Here is a 22,050-nt window from a genome sequence, read left to right as displayed (position 1 = left end):
CCTCACTGGTTTTTTATGGATTGTTAACAAATTAATATTTATCGTCCATTAGAAGGCTAGTATTTTTATATATTTTTGAAAGATTTTGGTGTAGGACATTTTAAGTAAGAATTCTAAAAAAAATATATATCCCTATTCTCAATACATTCTCAAGGAATTTAAAAACTCAAGCACAACTTAATTTCGATACCAGACCCTCTTATTTTATTTGCTCTCAATTTTGTAGACAATCCGCCTAAAATAAGTCATTCACATTCCAAATTATTTTTTCGAAATTTTTATGCATATTTTTGGAATTTCAACAGTTGTAACGCATTGTTTTGTTGTTGGTCTTGTTTACATAATTTGTATGTATTTATGTAGATTCGTGCTGTAACTGGCATGATTCGGTTCAAAGTTGTTTTCTTTATTTCCTCTCCTCCCACTCGTCGCTTTGGTTTCATTTGCATATGTCTCTTGTCTCTTTCGCAGAGTGTCACAATGGAAACACCTCTACCAATTTCAACCATTACGAATGGTGCTGGCATAGCCTTACAGCGTGACGATGAATACCGCGAGCGTATGCTACGAAGTAAGTATATCGTAAATGGGAATATTTTATCCCCCACCCCCATCCCTTAATTGCTGTCACATCTTTCAAAACTATATTTATCTCTCGATTTTTTTTTTCGATTTTTTGTCATTTTGAATATTTGATGTCGTTCTATTTTGACTGTTTAACGATGATTACCAACGACTATATCGGACTAATGGTCGGCGTATCTGCTGTCAATTTTGTCAACTGGATAATGTCGATGGCTGATGATCTGAAATTGTATTATGTGAACTAATTAGTACGACGCATAAGTAAGTAGATTTCAATTTGTGTGTGTGTGCGTGTGCGTGTTTGTTTTGAATTGAGTTATTTATTTAATTGATGTTTTGAGGTTAAATGACAAACATTAGTTTCAATTAAAAAGAAGTTTGAATGTTGCGTTAAATTTTGAAAATAACAAAATATTGATAGAAAATTAAAAACACAGTACTTAGTTTGTAAAATATAGCTATATACATCGTGACAAATCTAAAAAATATAATCCAGCCATATATATATTTTTTTCAAAAATAAATACTTTTTCTTACTGAAATATTATTTAAAACCAGTAAGGAAAACAGTAAAGTCGGACGGGGCCGATTATATGATACCCTTTACCACTTTGGGTATATTCAACAGATGAATCCTAACTGACGTAGAATTTTTGAAGGACCATATATATATATATATATCAGGGTGCGCAAAAATTCGCTCAAAATATATGCTTTTCGTTTTGTGCTCATTTTAAGAATGAATTTATGACGATAAATTCTTTACCAAACGAACATTCGGCAAAAGAATGTTCGCACACACATAACAAACGAGTGTGCGAGTGTGCAAACGTTGTATTCGTTTGGTGGTTGAAATTCTTTCTGACATTCTCTCACGAATGAAAGCAAACATTGGCAAATTCTAGAGAATGCTCAAAGCGGCAACAACAATAACAACAAACGTTCGTTAAAGAAAACAACCACCGATCAGTCTCGTTGTTGTTGTTGTTGTAGCAGTTTATATGAATTGTATATTTTCCTGTTTAAGTTTCCTCCAGTTCTGTCACCAGATTTAGAAATGCAGCTACCTCCACTGGCTGTAACCACAGATCTTCCGGAGTGAGGTGAGTAGATTTGGCTGGGCAGTCCGTGCCCAATACGAATTGAGCCGACTGCACCTTCCAGAACGTAACTGGGCCAAAACTACTCTGGTTTGTCTGGGCAGCTGACGTTCTTCAGCTGCTCTGGTAGGGGGTGGGGTTGAGCTCCGAGGACGGCATTCACTTTGTAACCGTTCAGCACTGCGGCTACTGCATCTGTATGAATGTCATTCAGACCTGCTCTATAGGCAACTTGATCTAGAGGCTCCCTTTTGTATCGTTGGACCTCTCTCTCTAGATCGTGTAGATCCTTCCTGATACGCCTGGGAGGAGGAATCCTATCCAACCTATAATGGTTGGGATGATCGTCCCTGAAACACCCGAGCAGGTACTGCAACGAATGCATATTTATCATTCGTGATAAATTGAAAACATTCGAATTCTCGCCCATGAGCATTCGCGAGAAAGAGTGTATTTTAATCATTCCTCGCACCCTGATATATATATATATATATAGAAATCTAAACCGATTTCATCGAAACTTGTCACAGGTTAAGTTATACTAATTACAGTATGTTTTGTGCATTTTGAGTTCTTGGTGCATCATGTACTTAAAAACAGGATAAAATATATATAGGAGCTCTATCCAAATCTGAACCGAATCTTACAATACTTAGCTCATGGTACGCTATACTATATTGAGTAAATTGTGCAAAACTTTGTAGCAAATGGCATAACTTTGGGTCTTTGGTGCCCCTTTTCCTTAAAATCTAACGAAACTGCATATAGAAGCTATACCTAAATCTAAATCGATTTCAAGTTATATATAGAAGCTATATCAAAATATGAACCGATTTCAATGAGACTTGCCAGAGATTAACTTATATTACCTACAGTTCATTGTACAAAATTGTGTGGCAATCGGACAAACTATGGGTCTTTAGTGCACACTTTACATAAAATCGGAAAAAAATATATAGGAGCTATATCTAAATTTGAAACGAAATTTAACACACATCTTTCTAGACATATTTTTTTAAGCTATGTCAAATTTCATTAAAATCAAAAGATATATAGTGACTTTGGTCAAATTTTGTGTAATTCGAAAGACACATAGGGACTTTGGTACACTATTTACCTTAAATTGGACGAAAATATATATGAGAGATATATCTAAATCTGAACCGATTTTCAGAAAACCTAACACATATCATTCTAGACCTAATTCAGTACGCTGTGCCAAACTTCGTGCAAATCGAAAGATATATAGGGACTTTAGTACACAATTTACTTTAAATCGGACGAAAATATATATGGGAGCTATATCTAAATCTGCACCGATTTTCAGGAAACTTAACACACATCATTCTAGACCTAATTCATTACTATGTCAAATTTCGTGAAATTCGAAAGGCACATAGGGACTTTGGTATACCATTTACCTTAAATCGGACGAAAATATATATGGGAGCTATATCTAAATCTGTAGGCCTATTCTGTAGCTTTTAACAACATTCGATATTGTTTATATTTCCTTTGTTATTATAAAAACAACAATACAAACAAATGGAATTGCTGTAAAATAAACAATATCGAATGTTATTAAAAAGTTACAGAATAGACCTACTGAACCGATTTTTCCCAAATAAGTGACCTATGCCAAATGTCATCCTATTCGGTTCATAAATGCTACCTGTACTTTGTTTACAATTTAACATGGACAGACAGACAGACAGACAGACCGGCCAGACATGCATAAATCGACTTAAAAAATGATTCTCTGCATATTCTCAACAGGAACCATGTGTCTATCTCGTTTCCTTTTGCCTGTTACAAACATATGTACAAAGACATAATACCCTGTACCACAGTGTGGCGAAGGGTATAACAATCCACACTTGTCTTGTGGACAATTATTTAACAAAAAATTACAAATATCTACACTGTCTTTGAAAGAAATCCTTTTTATTTTATTAAATTCTCCTTTAAAAAATAATTTATATCAAATATGGAATGGAATTCCCCGCAATTAAACTGAGTCTGATATATTTACAGCTTAATGGCACAATTACCATTGCAAAAACACCTGTAACAACCCTCCCCTTTTCCTAATAATATGTCATGTCGTCACAAAACTAAACCAACTAAAGTTATTCAAAACTATTTTCCATATTTTCCTATCAATGGTTTAATTTTAGACTTGCCATTTTGAAAGTCAACACGTCAGCCACCATTTTGCCACCACAAAATAGTGGCTGACGTGTCCAAAGTTTGTTTTTTTTCCTTTCATGTCTTGGGTCATGAATATTTAAGTGGTTTATTTTAAAATGACCCACAACAATTATGGACATTAATTTTCTGAGGAGGAAAATCCCACAGGTGATTTGTGCAGTGAAGTTTTACACATTTAAATGAAATGGAAATTTTTCTCAGAGTAAATGTGGTTTTTACCCCAATGGGATGTATGTACATATGTGTGTGTATGTACAATAGGGATGACGAATGTGATAAATATTTTTCTAAATTTTAATTTCAAGAAATCATTACGCTTATTTTTACGTCTAATACATATTAAAAAGGTTTATCTTTTATTACAATTATCACAATCTCCCTATTATTTGAGAAATTAAAAAAAAAAAAACAAACAAAAATGTTTTCTCCTTCCGACGTATGTACAAAATCGTGCGTGTATGTTTTAAATATTATACATACACATATACATTGCTTACTGCTATCCAAGACTTTTGTGGTTTCATTATTTATTAGCCCAAAGAAATACGTACAATTTAATAATATTTCATTTTAAATTCAAAGTATTTAACTTTAAACTGATGCCAAAAGAGAAACCAATATAAATTGTACTTAGTTTATTCGAAGAGAGATTAATTTGAATTTAAATTTAATACCTTAAAACTGTTTTTACTGACAAATTCATTGAAGAAGCCACTTTTGCATACAAGTCTCAGGTAAGCAGGCTATGAATGACCTACTATGCGTATGTTTAATATATTCGTATTAAAATATTTTTCATACGACACCATGTATTGAATCTGGATGTTTATTTGTTCTCAAGAGTAAATACGCAATTATCTATGAAAGTTTTCAAAAAAAAAAAAAAAAAATATATATATATATTATTAATAATAATAATAATAATAATCAGGGAGCGGTACAGTTGTTGTTTTTATAATATTATATCTTGGTTCCCAAGATATAATTCTGTATGTTTTTAAATACTTTTCCACGGTATAATCATGTTTTTAATATTTTAAAAGAGTAGTTATTGATTTTTTGCATAATATTGCCTACAAAATGTCGGGGTTAAGGAAAAATGATAGGATAGTTGTGGATTTTTAAAGTACACATACAAAAGTATAAGCCGAGATAGAATGCAGACAAAATTGAATTTTTAATGAATTTTTAATGAATATGTTTACACTCCACCACAACGTGGAAAATATATTAAACTAGCAGACCCAGCAAACGTTCTTTTGCCGTATCAAAATTGCATCAATTTAGGTTTGGTAAAAATTAACGAACTCATGAAAAATATATAAGCCATTTGGTTTATATTAAATTTTCGGAATAAAAAACCAGTAAAGAAAGTAGTACAGTCGGACGGGTCCGACTATATGATACCCTTCACCTCTTGGGTATATTCAACACGTGCAATCCTAATAGACGCCGCATTTCATTTACTTATAAATCCAAATTTCGTGCAAATTGAATGATATGTAGGAACTTTGGTTCATCATATCTTAACCTATTTTCACGAAATTTAACACACATCCTTCTAGACTTAATTCAGCACGCTTTGCAAAATTTTGTGCAAATTGAAGGACATATAGAGACTTTGGTGCATCATTTACATAAAATCGGACGAAAATATATACGGGAGTTATATCTAAATCCAAACTTAATTCAGTACGCTCTGCAAAATTTCGTGCAAATCGAAATGGTGCACCATTTACATTAAATCGGACGAACATATATATGGGGGCTATATCTAATTCTGAACCAATTTTTTTTAATTTCAATAGGGTTCGTCCTTGGGCCAAATAAGTGAAATGTGCCAAATTTCATCCAAATCGGATCATAAACGCGGCCTGTACTTACAATTTTACAATTTAACATCTGCAGACGGACAGACGGATGGACATGCAGAAATAGACTCTGAAAGTGATTCTAAGCATATTCTGAAAAGGAACCATGTGTCTACCTCGTTTCCTTTTGCCTGTTACAAACATATGCACAAAGACATAATACCCTGTACCACAGTGTGGTGAAGGGTATAGATACCCATAATATTTTACTCACTTTTACTGATTCCCCAATATATTAAATAATGGTGTTATTGTTTTTCAATTGGTCCAACTAATTCAACCAAACATTTTTCAGGGAAAGGTCAAGTTTTGATCTAACTACTATTTTCTGAAAAGATAATTTTGTATGGATGGCGCAATTACTATCCCCATTTTGATTACACACGATTCATAAGTCCTTTGAATCATCAAAATTGGTGCAGACGTTCTTGAGTTATAAAAGGTGTAAGTAACACAACATCCGATTACTCCAATCACCACTTTTTAAGTTTTTCTCAAAAATGTCGTTGGTAAAACTCTTCCCACTGCAATTATAAAGAACCGTTGGAAAATGTGAGTCAAATTGATGCAGTCGTTATCAATGGAAACATTTTTCATATCACGAAAAATATATTTGAGTAACAATAAAAACACATATAAGTTAGACACCTAGAGCATCTAATGCGCAATTGTCTCCATGTAGGATTCGAATTTAGATATATACAGATATATATGTATATATATATATATATTTCCCATTTTTGTAATCTTTTGTAGCGATTATTGAACATTTCAAATGGACATTTTGGTATATCCTAAACATAACAAGCTATGTATATGCATTGACATTTTTTAACATATATAGCTGGTTTCGATTCAATGGAAAGCTTTTATCACATCATGAAGAATATATTTGAGGAACAGTAAAGGCACATATATGTTAGACATCTAGATCGTATATACTAATCATAATAACGTGTGTATATGTATTGACGTTTTTCACAAATATAGCTGGTTTCGATTTCTATTTAGAATACGTTCAAGTTTCGGCCAATGATTCAGATATCGTGAGGGGTATATGCTATGTGTTGGTTTTATAACATCGAAAAATTGGCTCGCCATTATTGTGCGTTTTTAAGCCTTCATATCTTTGGTCCATATTTTGCATAGTCTGATTTTAGGTACTTTCAAAGTTGTAATAAATACCCTATAAATTGCCTTTAATTCGGGATTTCATGTAGGGTAAGGAACTTCTCTGTAAATTGTCGGTATAATATCATTTTATGACTCACATAATGGTAGGCAAACCGGTCCAGCCGTTCCTTCAAAATGTGGTTTTCAAAATTTTAGCGCATTTTTTCTGAAGATGTTCTTTCATAAAAACCTTCCCACTTCAATTACAGATAACTGAAAGAAATTTTTAGTCAAATCGGTCCCGCCGTTCTCAAACTACACAGAAACACTCCTCACGCCCCATAGTGATTGTACATTCAATTTGGTTAAAATCGGTGCAGTAGTTTTTGAGTTTAGCGACCCCGAACATGCTCGTAATTTTTATACCCTTCACCACACTGTGGTACAGGGTATTATGTCTATGTGCATATGTTTGTAACAGGCAAAAGGAAACGTGATACACACATTGTTCCTTTTGAGAATATGCATAGAATCACTTTCTGAGACGATTTACGCATGTCCCTCTGTCCGTCCATGTATTTTTGTGAACAAAGTACAGGTCAAATTTATGACCCGATTTGGACGAAATTTGGCATAGGTCACTTATTTGGCCCAAGGACGAACCCTATTGAAATTGGGAAAAATCGGTTGAGATTTAGATAAAGCTCTCATATATATTTTCGTCCGATTTAATGTAAATGGTGCATCAAAGTCCCTATATATCTTTCGATTTGCACGAAACTTGGCACAGCGTAATGAATTAGGTCTAGAATGATGTGTGTTAAGTTTCCTGAAAATCGGTTTAGATTTAGATATAGCTCCATATATATTTTCGTCCGATTTAATGTATTTGGTGCACCAAAGTCCCTATATATCTTTCGATTTTCACAAAACTTGGCACAGTGTAATGAATTAGGTCTAGAATGAAGTGTGTTAAGTTTCCTGAAATCGGTTCAAATTTAGATATAGCTTCTATATGTGAAAAAATGAAAAATTTAGTATCGGTTGCAGAACGACATGTTTATTGATCCAATTTCATTTTACTGGTCCTTTAAAAATGCGACGTCTGTTAGAATTCATCTGTTGAATATACCCAAAGTGGTGAAGGGTATCATATCGAACCATATTCGCCAAATAAACGTAACCCTCAAATTTGAAGTTTTACAGGAGAAGGTTGTTTTTAATAAATTCAGATTTAATAAAGCTATTATTTTTAAATTAAAAAGTATAGTTTAAAACAAACCTAGTTTATAACAAAACTATAGTTTTAAATTTCAAAATAAAAGTTTCATTAAATCTGAATTTATTAAAAATAACCTTCTCCTGTTAAATTTAAAATTTGAGGGTTACGTTTTTTTTGGCTAATATGGCTCGATATAGTCGGCCCCGTCCGACTTTACTATATTTCGTACTGTTTATATATATATATATAAACATAGAGAGAGAGAGATTTGTCATTCCGTTTGCAACACATTGAAAAATTCACCGAAGATAATCATGATCCGAATAAAATTCTATGTCAGTTTATGCGTGTCCGCTTTTGAAATCACAATCGCAATATTTGATATAGAGTTTTTAAATTTTTGCACTCCTAGCATGATTTTTGACACTTTTTATTTTCAAGCGAATTCGGAGTAATTTGCTACGTCTAGTTCTCAGTAGCCATCAAATCAATTTGAAGTCCCGGATAGAGGTATGCAGTGTAACGATGTTTCTTTAAATAATCAAAGCTAATAGGATAGTTGATTGTAGAACAAAATTTATTTAAATCTGGTCTGCTGCCATCTAAAAGCTTATTTACAAATATCCCCTTAGAAGTCTGTTGATCCTTTAAGACTGTAGATCCTGAAAAAAATGTCACTAAGAAATTGAAGCTAATAGGTATATTGGTCCTTAAAAATCATTTTCTAAGAATCCATTTTCCTATAAAAATGTTCATAAAAAACAAAAATAACTTAAAAAAATCCAAGTTTAATATTTTTTGTCCTTAAAACGCTTCTTTAAAAATACACGATTACAAATCTATTTGTTCTTTAAAACACGACCTTATAGGTCTGTAGTCTCTTTGAGAAAATTTTTTTAAAAATCTATGTTGAAAAAATATTTCACAATCGATGAAATATATCAATTCGGGTTTAAAACGTGTCTAAAACACTGAATAATGTGGATACTGTTAAACGGGGTTTACCCCAAAATTTTGAGAATTCTGGAGAATATTTGTTATGGAGATTTTCCAAAATATAAAACCAGTAGGGAAAGTAGTAAAGTCGGACTGGGCCGACTATATGATACCCTTCACCACTTTGGATATATTGTACATATGTATCCAAACAGACGTCACGTTTTTGTTATTTATCTATATCTGAACCGATTTCAGGGAAACTTGCCAGAGAAAAAATTTATATTACTTCAGTACATTGTGTCAATCGGTCTAGCTATGGATCTTTTCACGAAGCTTAGCAACATCATTCTAGACTTAATTCAGTACTCTATACCAAAATTCGTGCAAATCGAAAGATATATAGGGACTTTGGTGCACCAATTACATAAAATCGGACAAAAATATATATGGGAGCTACATCTAGTATGAAACGATTTTCACGAAACTTAGCACACGCCATTCTAGACTTAATTCAGTACGCTATTCGTGTAAATCGAAAGATATATAGGGACTTTGGAACACATTTTACCTTAAATCGCACGAAGATATATGGGGGCAATATCTAAATCTGAACCGATTTTCACGAAACTTAACACACATCATTATAGACCTTATTCATTACTCTGTTCCAAATTTCGTGCAAATCGACAGATATATAGGGACTGTGGTACACCATTTACCTTAAATCGGACGAAAATATATATAGGAGCTATATCTAAATCTGGACTGATTTTCAGGAAACTTAACACACATCATTCTAGACCTAATTCATTTCGCGGTGCGAGATTTCGTGCAAATCGAAAGAAATATAGTGACTTTGTTACACCATTTACCTTAAATCGGACGAAAATATATATGGGAGCTATATCTAAATCTGAATCTGAACCGATTTTTCCCAATTTCAATAGGGTTCGTCCTTGTGCCAAACAAATGTGCTGTGCCAAATTTCATCGAATTCGGATCATAAATGCGTCCTGTACGTTGTTTACAATTTAACATGGACAGACAGACAGACGAACGAACATGCATATAGTGATTCTATGCATATTGTCAAAAGGAACCATGGGTCTATCTCGATTATTTTTGCCTTTTACAAACATATGCACAAAGACATACTACCCTGTACCAAAGTGTGGTGAAGGGTATAATTACTGCGACCATGTGTTTAAATGCTTGGTTAAAATTTTGGGCCTTAAAAAATTTCCATTAAAAATGTTTCGTATGGGAAAACGTACTTTATTCAGTAATAACATTTTAGTTTTTAGTTCAATCAATTAATAGATTATTTTTAACATTAAGTAATTAATTTAATTGGTTAAGACAGCTGCAATCACTCCTTCACGCCATTTCCTATGAAAACTGTCGTTGATGTCTCCATGTATATCCTTCACAGTATTTGCTGAGTACTTAATTTTGTGTGAGTGTATTTGTCATGGTTACGGGTGAGCGTGGTATAGTTACCGTTTTTTTTTGATCAATATCAAGCTAATTAATAGCTTTGAAGTAAAGTAAAAACTTGTGTATGGACATATGACAAATTTCAGATGGCTGCAATTCCATAAATACAGGCAGTTAAAACAAAAACGAAGAATTCTGAATCGGCTCGACAGTAGGTCAAATACAAATGAGTGGTTACAACGCCGGATATATGCTAAGCAATTATAGTTTCAAGTTTCCTAGAAAGGTAGTTGTAGCGTTTTGTGCCACAGCGTTAGTTAGGTGGGTGGAGGGGTGTGTTATGATTTTTTAATGCAAACTACCCCAGGTGTGCCACCCACTTCGACTCACTAGTCACTGCCGTCGCTGTTTAATAATGAAAATCACCATATAGTATAAATCAATTGGTTTACGTGTTCCATTGAGACAGGTCGTAACGGAAAGTAATAACGAACCGTGGTGCAGTGGTACAGTTCCTGACGTAGAAGGAATAACATCAACATTAGGTTGCATGTGTTTATAGTCCCTAGTGGGCACATACACACCAATTTGTATGTGGTGACAAACAAACAAAACAAGAAAAAAAAAACAATGTGTAATTACATTTGGGCTGGACTCTGGAATATTTGAAAGAAAACAAACACCAAATTAGAAAAAGTAACTAAGACAAAAAACTTTTCACACCACTTGACATTGCCAGTAAAGAAAATGTCTGGCAGTGCTTCAAGTATTAAAACCATTATTGGTGAGTTGCATAAAAAAAATGATACTGTACTTTTTGTGAAAGTCCTTGGCCAAGTGAAAGGTGTTTATCAGTGATTTGTTTTTTGGTTTATGAATTCATTTAAAATGTTAACAATTATATTGACCATAATACTAACAATAATAATAAAAATACTAATATTTTGTCACTTTCCCATTTCTATGTGTGTGTGTTTTTTTATAGCTGATGCCGATTCCAGTGATAAGGCCTCAACATTTGGCAAAGCTTTACAATATTTGTCGATTGTGTTGGTAATTTTAACCGCACCCTTCAGTTTATTCGTTTGTTTTAAGGTATGTCCACAATTCTATGTTAAAATTTTCGAAAATGTCTTTTGGATGTAGTTCAAAGTGTTATGAGATATTCCAGAAAGTGGGATTAAGAGAAAAAACGTAAGTAATGTTTACCCTTTAAAGCAGTAAAAATGTCTTTATGTTCGGCGGGGCTTAACCCCCCATTCTCGGTGTCAATTTTTTTTTAATTCGAATATGCACCAATTCAACTTCACTAAGTGAAAATATCTAGAACTCTTGAAGATATAGCCCATTTATTGTGTCAGCATCAAGGGACGGCCAGAGTGATTCTCAAACTTTAAACGCATTTTTCTCCAAACAGCGTTTTTGCGAATGGTGGGAGGTTTCTCTGTGAGTGTACAGCTATCGTATGAACTATGATAAAGCCAATCGGTTAAGATCTTCCCTATTTTTGAAAAATCACCCTATTCAAAAAATCGGTGATTTTTCAAAAATATTTTTTCAATGGTCCGCCATTTTGTTAATTTTTGAGCGAAGTCAATAATCCTAGTTCATACGAGAGCCAGACATGAACTCATTCCAACACCGTTTCGGATTCCGATGTTCCAGTGAGGAGTTATCATGCCTGCCGGATAATAAACAAACCAAACAAGTGAAAGTCGGTTAAGTTCGGCCGAGCCGAACTTTGGATACCCTCCACCATAGTTATACTGGCAAATACATGCAATGAAAATATATGGAACATACCAAAAAGTGGTCATATACCGATAATTCTACAAACCGATTTATATACACCAAATATAAACTTCAGCAATTTTTAATGGGTATTTTTTCCTATAATTTGTAAGATCCAAAAAGTGGACAGATACTGATAACGCATGGTAGAGTATAAAAGCCTCAAACTACGGTAATTTAGATTACAAAGTTATATGAGGCTATGCCTAAAGGGGGACCAATATTGATTACATAGTGTATGAAATAGTGAATAGTTGGGGATATCATTATATGAGGGCTATGCTTAATTAATGACCAATATTGAACCCAATATTTTAATTGTTTATCTCAATTCTTTCCTTCAGGAGGTATCACAATATTGAGGAGATACCTTAATGTCTGCCGATATATTTCATTATCATCATGTTTGAGTTTTCTTTTATCACAATATCTTTAGAAGGCGGAAAGCTTACAACAGATGGCTAATAGTCTTTGTACGGAAAAAAATGACTATTCCCCGTAACGACTACCCAACCGCAACACACGGGACAAATCAGATAACTATTTTAATATAAAATCAGTAAGGAAAGTAGTAAAGTCGGACGGGGCCTACTACATGATACCCTTCACCACTTTGGGTATATTCAACATATGAATCCTAACAGACGTCGCATTTTTAAAGGACCAGCAAAATGAAATTGGATCTATAAACATGCCATTCACAAAACATATACTAATTTTTTTCATTTGGACAGATAAAGAAGCCATATCGAAATCTGAACCGATTTCAACGATTTCAGGAAATTTAACACACATCATTCTAGGCATAATTCATTACGATATTAAGGGACTTTGGTACACCATTTACCTTAAATTGGACGAAAATATATGTGGGAGCTATATCTAAATCTGAACCGATTTTCAGGACACTTACCACAAATCATTCTAGACCTAATTCATTACGCTGCTGACTGCTGGCTTTGGAAGCTATATCTAACTCTAAACCGATTTTCACCAAACTCAGCACACATCATTCTGCACTTAATACAGAACCCTCTGCCAAATTTCGTTCAAATCGAAAGATATATAGGGACTTTGGTGGACCATTTACATTAAATCGGACGAAAATACATATGAGAGCTATATCTAAATCTGAACCGATTTTTCCCAATTTTAATAGGGTTCGTCCTTGGGCCAAATAAGTGACCTATGCCAAATTTCATCCAAATCGGATCATAAATGCGACATGTACTTTGTTCACAAAAATACATGGACTGACGGACGGACAGACGGACATGCGTAAATCGACTCAGAAAGTGATTCTATGCACATTCTCAAAAGGAAATATGTGTCTATCTCGTTTCCTTTTGCCTGTTACAAACATATGCACAAAGACATAATACCCTGTACCACAGTGGGGTGAAGGGTATAAAAAGGGGGTTATATGGGTACTACCCCAAAAAGGGGCGAATATTAATAATTTTTGGTAGGGAGATTTTTTACCATATACGATTACAAAATACCAATTTTCTGCAAGTTCGGTTAAACAACGCACTCAAAAACCTCAAAATATCGAAAATTGGGGGTGCCCTTATATCCGAAAAAATGGACTAAATTCATAATTTTTTGTGGGGAGATTTGGTAACTATAAAGAACTCAAAATACTAAATTACAGCTAATTCGGCGGAAAAATACGATCAAAACCCCCAATATGCTGAAATTTAGGAGGTACCGTTATATGGGGACTACCAGAAAATATGGACCTATATTCATAATTTTTTGTGGAGACATTTAGTACCCAATAGGAACCAAATGTAGCAAATTTCAGCGAATTCGGTTGAAAAACGCGCTCAAGAACCCCAAAATACGGTAAATTGAGGGGTACCGTTATATGGGGGGGGGGTACCAGAAAAAATTGACCTATATTTATAATTTTTAGTAGGAAGAAAAATGCGACCAAAACACCCAAAATACCGAAAATTGGGGGTACCATTATAGGGGTGCTATCCCAAAACATGGACCGATATTTATAATTTTTAGTGGGAAGATTTGCCACCCAATAAGAACTCAAAGTACCAAATTTCAGCGAATTCGGTTGAAAAGCGCGCTCAAGAACGTCAAAATACCGAAAATTGGGGAGTACCCCTATAGGGGTGCTATCCCAAAAAATTGACCGATATTTATAATTTTTAGTGGGGAGATTTGCCACCCAATAAGAACTGAAAGTACCAAATTCAAGCGGATTCGGTTGAAACACGCGCTGAAGAACCTTCAAATACCGAAAATTGGGGGTACCTTTATATGGGGGCTGTCCGAAAAAATGGACCGATATTTATAATTTTTAGTGGGGAGATTTGCCACCCAATAAGAACTCGAAGTACCAAATTTCAGCGAATTCGGTTGAAAAGAGCGCTCAAGAACGTCAAAATACCGAAAATTGGGGGTACCCTTAGATGGGGGCTGTCCGAAAAAATGGACCTATGAATTGAAATGAATTTTTCAAAAATGTCACAGCGAAAAAAATGGACCTATATCTATAATTTTTAGTGGGGTAATTTGCTACCCAATAACAACTGAAAGTAATAAATTTCAGCGAGTTCGGTTGAAAAACACGCTCAAACGCGCTCCCTATATATGGGAGCTATGCCTCAACATGGACCGATGCAGCCCATCTTCGAACTCGACCTGCCTGCAGACAAAATACGATTCTATGCAAAATTTTGGGGCTCTATCTCAATTCGGAAATGATTACTTCTATGCGTTACAAACGGAAAAAGAAAACTAATATACCCTCCATACTATGGTGGAGGGTATAAAAACAGTAAGGAAAGTTTAAAACCAGTAAAAATGTCTTAATGTCTGAAGGGGTCTAACATTGAAATTCCTTAAATCGGTCGGGGTCGTCTTACGTTCGGCAATAACTTCCAATATGGTTAAATCTGAAACTGTCGTTGAATGTATAAAATAAATAATTTCTCACGGTGAGGTCTCGCTATGGGCCAGAGATACGCTGATTACGATTCTGTAAAAAAGTAAATGTTTAAGATTAAAAAAAATAAATAATGCAATTATTGTTGGTTACTGATTACAAATTTGAAATCAGAATTTGGAAATCAAAGATACTATTTAGGAGGTGCAATGAACCGAAAACTTTATTTTTGTCAGATCAACAAATTGAAATTTGTTGCACAGTTTAATTTTTCCAAAGGAAGATTTGACACTCCATGAGGACTTGAAAATTCAAATTAGAGTCTATTCGGCAGAAAAACGTGCTGTAACTCCCAAAATACCGAATAATGTGGGTATCATTTTATGCAGACTACCCAGAAACTTTGGCAAATGTTGATTGATTTTTGTAGGATATTTCCTGCTCAATGGGAATATAAAATTACAGCCAATTTGGTTGAAGCAAGTTCCCAAACTCCTCCAAAATACCGACATTTGGAATGTAGCGTTATGTGGGTCCTACCCTAAAAATTGACCAATGTTGATGATTTTTACTAGGAAGATGGCATTTTACGGTTCAGGAAAATAAGGATGAAAAATGTGCACATGGACTCGAGATCGAGAGAGGATATGTTTAACAAAAATATTCCTCATTCGATTTGACTGAAGACATGTAATCTCAAAAACAACCTTCAATAGCCGAAACCCATTACGCCATATCTCCAAAACTTCATCAATTGCGAATTTCTGGCAAAGGCTGTAATCACAAAAAATGAATTTTCCAACCCTCCAGACCATGAACTTCATTATATGTCACAGTGCGGAATCCATCAGAAGCCATCAGTACAGTTTCAGGAACTATTGACAGACGGGGGATTCAAGTCAGTATAATCGACGGAAACGCCGTCAGAAGGCGTACAAATTTTTAACATGTAAATTTCTTATGAAATCGGATACTCCGATTAGATCCATGAATGTATTTTAGATTTTCGTATTAAAAAGGTCCCGCAATTTAGCCTCCCTATATAAGGGTACTGTACGGTATATGTAACAACCGATGTGACTGCAATATGGAATTTTGTGTTAATATTGGGTACAAAACTATACACATCGTCGCACAGCTTCTACATAACATAATCTCCGTATTTCCGGTACTATGAAGTATTTTGCCTAATTTTCCCGCACAATTTTAAGTGTTTTGATAGTACTAGATGATAAAGGCCATTGCAAGTTATAGCCACTATTTAACTGTGCCAAAATACGACCGTTTTTGATATGGCCTCCATTACAGAACCGCCCAATTTTAATTGTTTTGATGGTACTATGTGATAAGGGTCATTGCAAGTTATAGCCACTATTTAACGGTGCCTCCCCTTTTAACGATAGTTTTAATGTTTAACCGCATTTTACAACCGATGTGGCTGTAAACTGGCATTTCAAGATCTTGGTGGATAAAGAACTTTTCGCAGAAAAATTCAATATTGGTGTTTTAATTTCTCAGAGAATAAAAAAATCCTTGCCGACAATAGGGTCTCGAAAGTTTGGCACGTCTGGAGTTAACGACGTTTTTGCTGGCTATGTTTTTAAATGAAATCATTTCCGAAATATTACATTTCATAAAAACGACATATGCTTTAATCTCCCTGCCAGAGGAGGTCTTATATCCATTAACGGAGGCAAAAAGTCCATTTTTTTGACAATTTTTTGAATAATTTCTGGAATATCGCATAACATGTCATCAAGTGCTTCGTTGTTTTTTTTTCTGTCATTGCTCTTTAATTTATTAAATATTTTCATTTGTTTTTGCTATCCAAAAACCAACCATTAGGTTGTGCAAGAGTATGAACGAGCAGTCATTTTCCGTTTGGGTCGTTTACTGCAAGGCGGTGCCAAAGGTCCTGGTAAGTTCAACGTGGTGACGTCAATTGAGATAAAACGCTCTGCGAAGTTGGCCAACGAGTAGTTTTATTAATTCATTTAACAGCCATTTAGTTTACATGCCATTGTTTATTTAACCATCAACAACGGATAATTTATGTAAAATGTTAATGGCTTTTATGGGGGAATTTGTTTGGAATCGGATGATGATGGGTTGTTAAACAACGTTGGAAAATAAATAAATCAATGCACATTAGTAGGAAATCTTTTGCAGTTTTTTTAGGACCTTAATAAATTATTCTGAACATTCCAGGTCTTAGGATATTCTTTAAGCCACGTTTTTGGTTCAGAAGGTCTTAGATTTGTATTATTAAATCTTCGTGTGATACTTTAAAGACCTCTTTAAATCCATGCATATGAATCAGGATGTCCTAGAAAATATTTGTGAACAATCCAAGCTGAAAGGAAAGAAAGATCTCAAAAAAAAAAAAAAATAAATAAATAAATGAAATAAAAATAAATAAACCAGTGAGCGGAGCAGTATAGTTGGACGGGCCGACAATATGATACCCTACGCAACTTCCACGAAAAACTAATTTTCTATGGTTCGATATTCTGAGCATGGGAAATATTTAGCGATATTTGCACCCCCCTTGACCGACTATACGACTGCAAATATTACTAATATTCGGTACAGCTCTTCTAATTACTTGTCCAGATCCTCTTCACCGCTAATTGTGTTGTGATGTTCGGCTTTCAATAGAGGCCTATAAATGGACTCGAAAAAAAAACACACAAAAAACCAGTTATCGGAGCAGTATAGTCGACGGGACGGGGCCGACCATATAATACCCTACACAACTTCCACGAAAATCTAACTTGAAACCTGACTACAGGTCAACATATATTACTAATATTCAGTAGACTAGGGCTGTACTTGTCCAGATTCTCTTTACACTGGGTTATGTTGTGATGTTGGGCTTTCAATTGTGGCCTTAGATCGATTCACCAAAAAAAAAAAAAAAACACACACACAAACTGTTAAGTTTTCGGTCCACTTCATTCCAAAATTATTATCTGATCATCACCGAAAGCTATAGGCGTTGTCCTTGACTATAACTGGAATCTCATGGAAATTTTCAAAGCGATCAGCACTATATTTTCTCCCTCTAGTGTGGTTTTGGGTTACTAAATAATGTCTGAATACGTAAGCACCTGTAAATATTTAAGTGTAGCTCCCACATCTGAGTACATACGACCATATAATTCGTATCAATTTAAAGGTCAACCACTCCTCTTGAACGTACTATCAACGTTTTGGGTCTAGGTCCTTCAGGGGCAAATATATACGCCATAGAATAAAATTTTTGTCATTTTCCAGACAAAAGTCTGGGTCCATTTGACCCGCTAAATATTGAGAAATCTTTATCAAAATAGGCATGCTTATTCTTTGGGCCGATCCCTTTCTCCATGTAAAAATTCACGATGTTTGGGCCATAATTGCGGGCTCTAGAGCGACCAGACAAACCGACAAAAATTAAGTATTTTGTCCATTTCATCCCCTAAATATTAACCGATCTTTTCCATAAACAATAGGGGTCTTCATTGACCAGAACCCATCCTACATGCAAATTTCCGTGAAGATTGGTCCATAACTGTGGCCTGTATCTTGTTTACAAATTATAATGGACAGACGGACGGACAGACACACATGTCTAGATCGACTCAGCTAGTCAAGATTTGACGATCGGTATACTTGAAGGTGGATCTAGGACCAATATTTCGCGGCGTTACAAACTTTTGGGGCTGCACAAAGCTATAATACCCTGACAACATAGTTGTGTAGGGTATAAATAGGCTCGACGGTTCTTAATTTTTTTTATAAATCTACGCTTGAAAAATATTTAAAAAAATACACTTATGGGTTTAAGTTTTCATGAACATATTTTTTCAAAGAATATACGCTTATAAGTTAGAGGGCCCTTAGAAATATTTTTTAAAACATTCACAGTTATTAAAAAAATATTTTTAAAAAAATCTGCGCAATAGGTCATGATGTCATATAAAATACTTTTTATCTAAATCAACGTTTATTGGGCCTAAAAAATATTTGTATTAATTTATAAGTCAGAATGATCTTGAACAAATAATGTTGGAAAATTAATGCTTATATATTAGAAGGTTCCTTAAAAACACATAGAAACCCTACGCTTTTAGTTCATTTTGCTTTGAAAAATATTTCTATACAGTCTAAGTTTTTAGGATGTAATCCTTTTAAGGGGACCCCCCATTCTCGGGGTCAATTTTTTTGATTTAATTCGATTCTACACTAATTCAAGAATGTCTCTACAAAATTTCAAGTGACAATCTCAAGAACTCTTGAAGATATAGCCGATTTATTGCGTCAGCATCAAGTGACGGCTAAAGGGCTTCTCAAACTTTAAACGCGTTTTTCTCTTTTGCGATAACTCAAAAACTAATAACCCAATCGATTCCAAATTTTTACACGTTTCTCTGTGAGTGTATAGCTATCGTATGAAATAGGATAAAGCCAATCGGTGAAGATCTTCTTTATTTTTTAACTTGGTTTTTGGTCAAAAATCGGCGATTTTCCAAAAATATTTTTTCAAAGGTCCGCCATTTTGTTAATTTTAGAGCGAAGTCAATAATCCTAGTTCATACGAAAGCCAGACATGTACTCTTTCTAACACCGTTGGAATTTTCGGATTCCGATGTTCCAGTGAGGAGTTATCATGCCCGCCATCAAAAATAAGGACTTTTCTTTAATTACAAAAAACAACAACAAAGCAATAACAATTTTTTTTGTAAATTATTTTTCTTCTCTTTTAAATATTTAAATATATATGTGCAAAGTTACAAACCTTAACAAGCATTGGTATTGATTTACCAGTCCATTGAAAATCTTGAAAAATTAAAATCGAGAATGGGTGCGGTTCCCTTAAAATTGTTGGCGTACTGTATCCTTAAAATTGGTAATAATCTTCACAAGAATATTAAGGGACGCCACATTTTAAAGCCAAGATACCTTAAAAATATTCCATCTACATATCCGATTCCATGCTGCTTTGCCAACTATAAACATTCATTTAAAAATTCTTAATTACTCCCTGCCTGTTCATTGTCAATTCATAGCTACACAACGGGGAACACCATCACCTTTTCTAATACAGTCAATGGTTTTCATCTTTTCCAGGCATTTTCTTTATCCTGCCATGCATTGATACCTATGCTCGGGTAGATTTGCGTACACGTACATACGATGTGCCACCACAGGAGGTAGGTAGTATCCGCCAGGCCCTAACACTGATGCATGAACCCACCAACATCGCCTTAAATCATTTTCGGCAATTTGAGTTTAAAAATTCAGCTGCCATTGTGGGATAAGTTTGCCATTCTTATTGTCGTTGATGGTTCGCTCTTCCTGTTCCAGTTCCTGTTGCTTTTCGCCCCCCATTGTTCATCATTGTTGTGGTGTTCTTGTTTTTTTTCAGGTCTTAACAAAGGACAGCGTTACAGTGTCTGTCGATGCTGTGGTCTACTATCGTGTATCGAACGCGACCGTATCTGTGGCCAATGTGGAGAATGCCCATCACTCGACCAGGCTATTGGCACAGACAACATTACGCAATACCATGGGCACGCGTCATTTGCATGAAATACTCAGCGAACGCATGACCATATCGGAGGCAATGCAGGTTTGTTTGATTTTTTTTCTTCCTTGGTTCTGTTACAAAAACAATAGCAAGTGAATTACAATGAAAGCGGCTATTTTTAGCTACGTCATGAAGTTTATAAATTTTGGAAGAGAATGGATTTAAAGTAATACTGAAACTTGAAAGAATACTCTTCAAATATATATATATTGGTTCGGAAAAAATATCTACAACTATTTCCATGAAACTAAGATATTAATTAAAAGTATCCCCGAAAATATTTTCAGGAACTAATTCGCCCATTAGGATTTTTAAAGAATATTTGGAAAAATATTATTTAAACCAGTAAGGAAAGTAGTAAAGTCGGACGGGGCCGACTATGTGATACCCCTCACCACTTTGGGTATATTCAATAGATGAATCTGAACAGACGTAGCATTTCGGAAGGATCAGTAAAACGAAACTGGACCCATAAACATATCTTTCTGCAACCGATACTAAATTTTTCATTTGGTCAGATATGAAGTTGCTTCTTACAATGTGACAAAATTATATAAATCAATTTGAAGCATATATCAATCGGATATCTGATAAACATGAGGAGTTTGGTGCACCATTTACTTCAAATCGGACGAAAATATTTATAAAAGCTATATCGAAATCTAAGCCGATTTCATCGAAACTTGTCACAGAATATCGGCCACATTTTGAGTTCTTGGGCGATCATTTAGTTAAAATCGGGAGAAAATTTGTATGATAGCTCTATCCAAATTTGAACCGATTTCAATAGAATTTTCCACAAGCTAGGTTATATAAACTATAAAACTTTGGGTCTTTGGTGCACATTTTACATAAAATCTGACGAAGCTATATATAGTAACTATATCTCAATCTGAACCAATTTCAACAAACCTTGCCACACGTTATGTCATAATAACTTCAATAAGTTGTGCCAATCGGACCCACCTGGGGAATTCTGTACAGCATTTATATCTAACTTATAGGTTATACTAAGTTCATTAGGAAAGATATATGGGACACCATTTTCTTTAAATCGGAAGAAAATATATATGGGAGCCATATCTTCGGAACCAATTTTCACGAAACTTAACACACATCATGCTAGACTTTATTCAGTACGCTATACCAAATTTCGTGCAAATCGAAATATATATATAGGGACTTTGGTGCACCATTTACACTAATTCGGACGAAAATATATATGGGAGCTATATATAAATCTGAACCGATTTTCATGAAACTTAACACACATCATTCTAGACTCAATTTAGTACGCTATACCA

General features: G+C 34.4%; 1 protein-coding gene across 1 annotated transcript; it reads left to right on the top strand.

Annotated features, from left to right (window-relative positions):
- Positions 1-11,223: 11,223 nt before the first annotated feature.
- On the top strand, positions 11,224-20,794 carry LOC133324495 (band 7 protein AAEL010189-like; the record flags this gene model as incomplete). The annotated part of the gene is made up of 5 exons (XM_061533329.1): positions 11,224-11,262; positions 11,464-11,573; positions 17,023-17,095; positions 20,287-20,369; positions 20,585-20,794. Coding segments are annotated over exons 1-5 (513 nt in total), but the record flags the coding sequence as incomplete, so codon positions are not given.
- Between the last annotated feature and the right edge of the window lie 1,256 nt (positions 20,795-22,050).

The sequence above is a fragment of the Musca vetustissima genome, unplaced genomic scaffold (genome assembly GCF_032173495.1).
Source record: "Musca vetustissima isolate MV318-11 ecotype Yass unplaced genomic scaffold, APGP_CSIRO_Mvet_v1 utg118663, whole genome shotgun sequence".
NCBI lineage: Eukaryota > Metazoa > Arthropoda > Insecta > Diptera > Muscidae > Musca > Musca vetustissima.
This window is presented reverse-complemented; position numbering and strand designations above follow the sequence as displayed.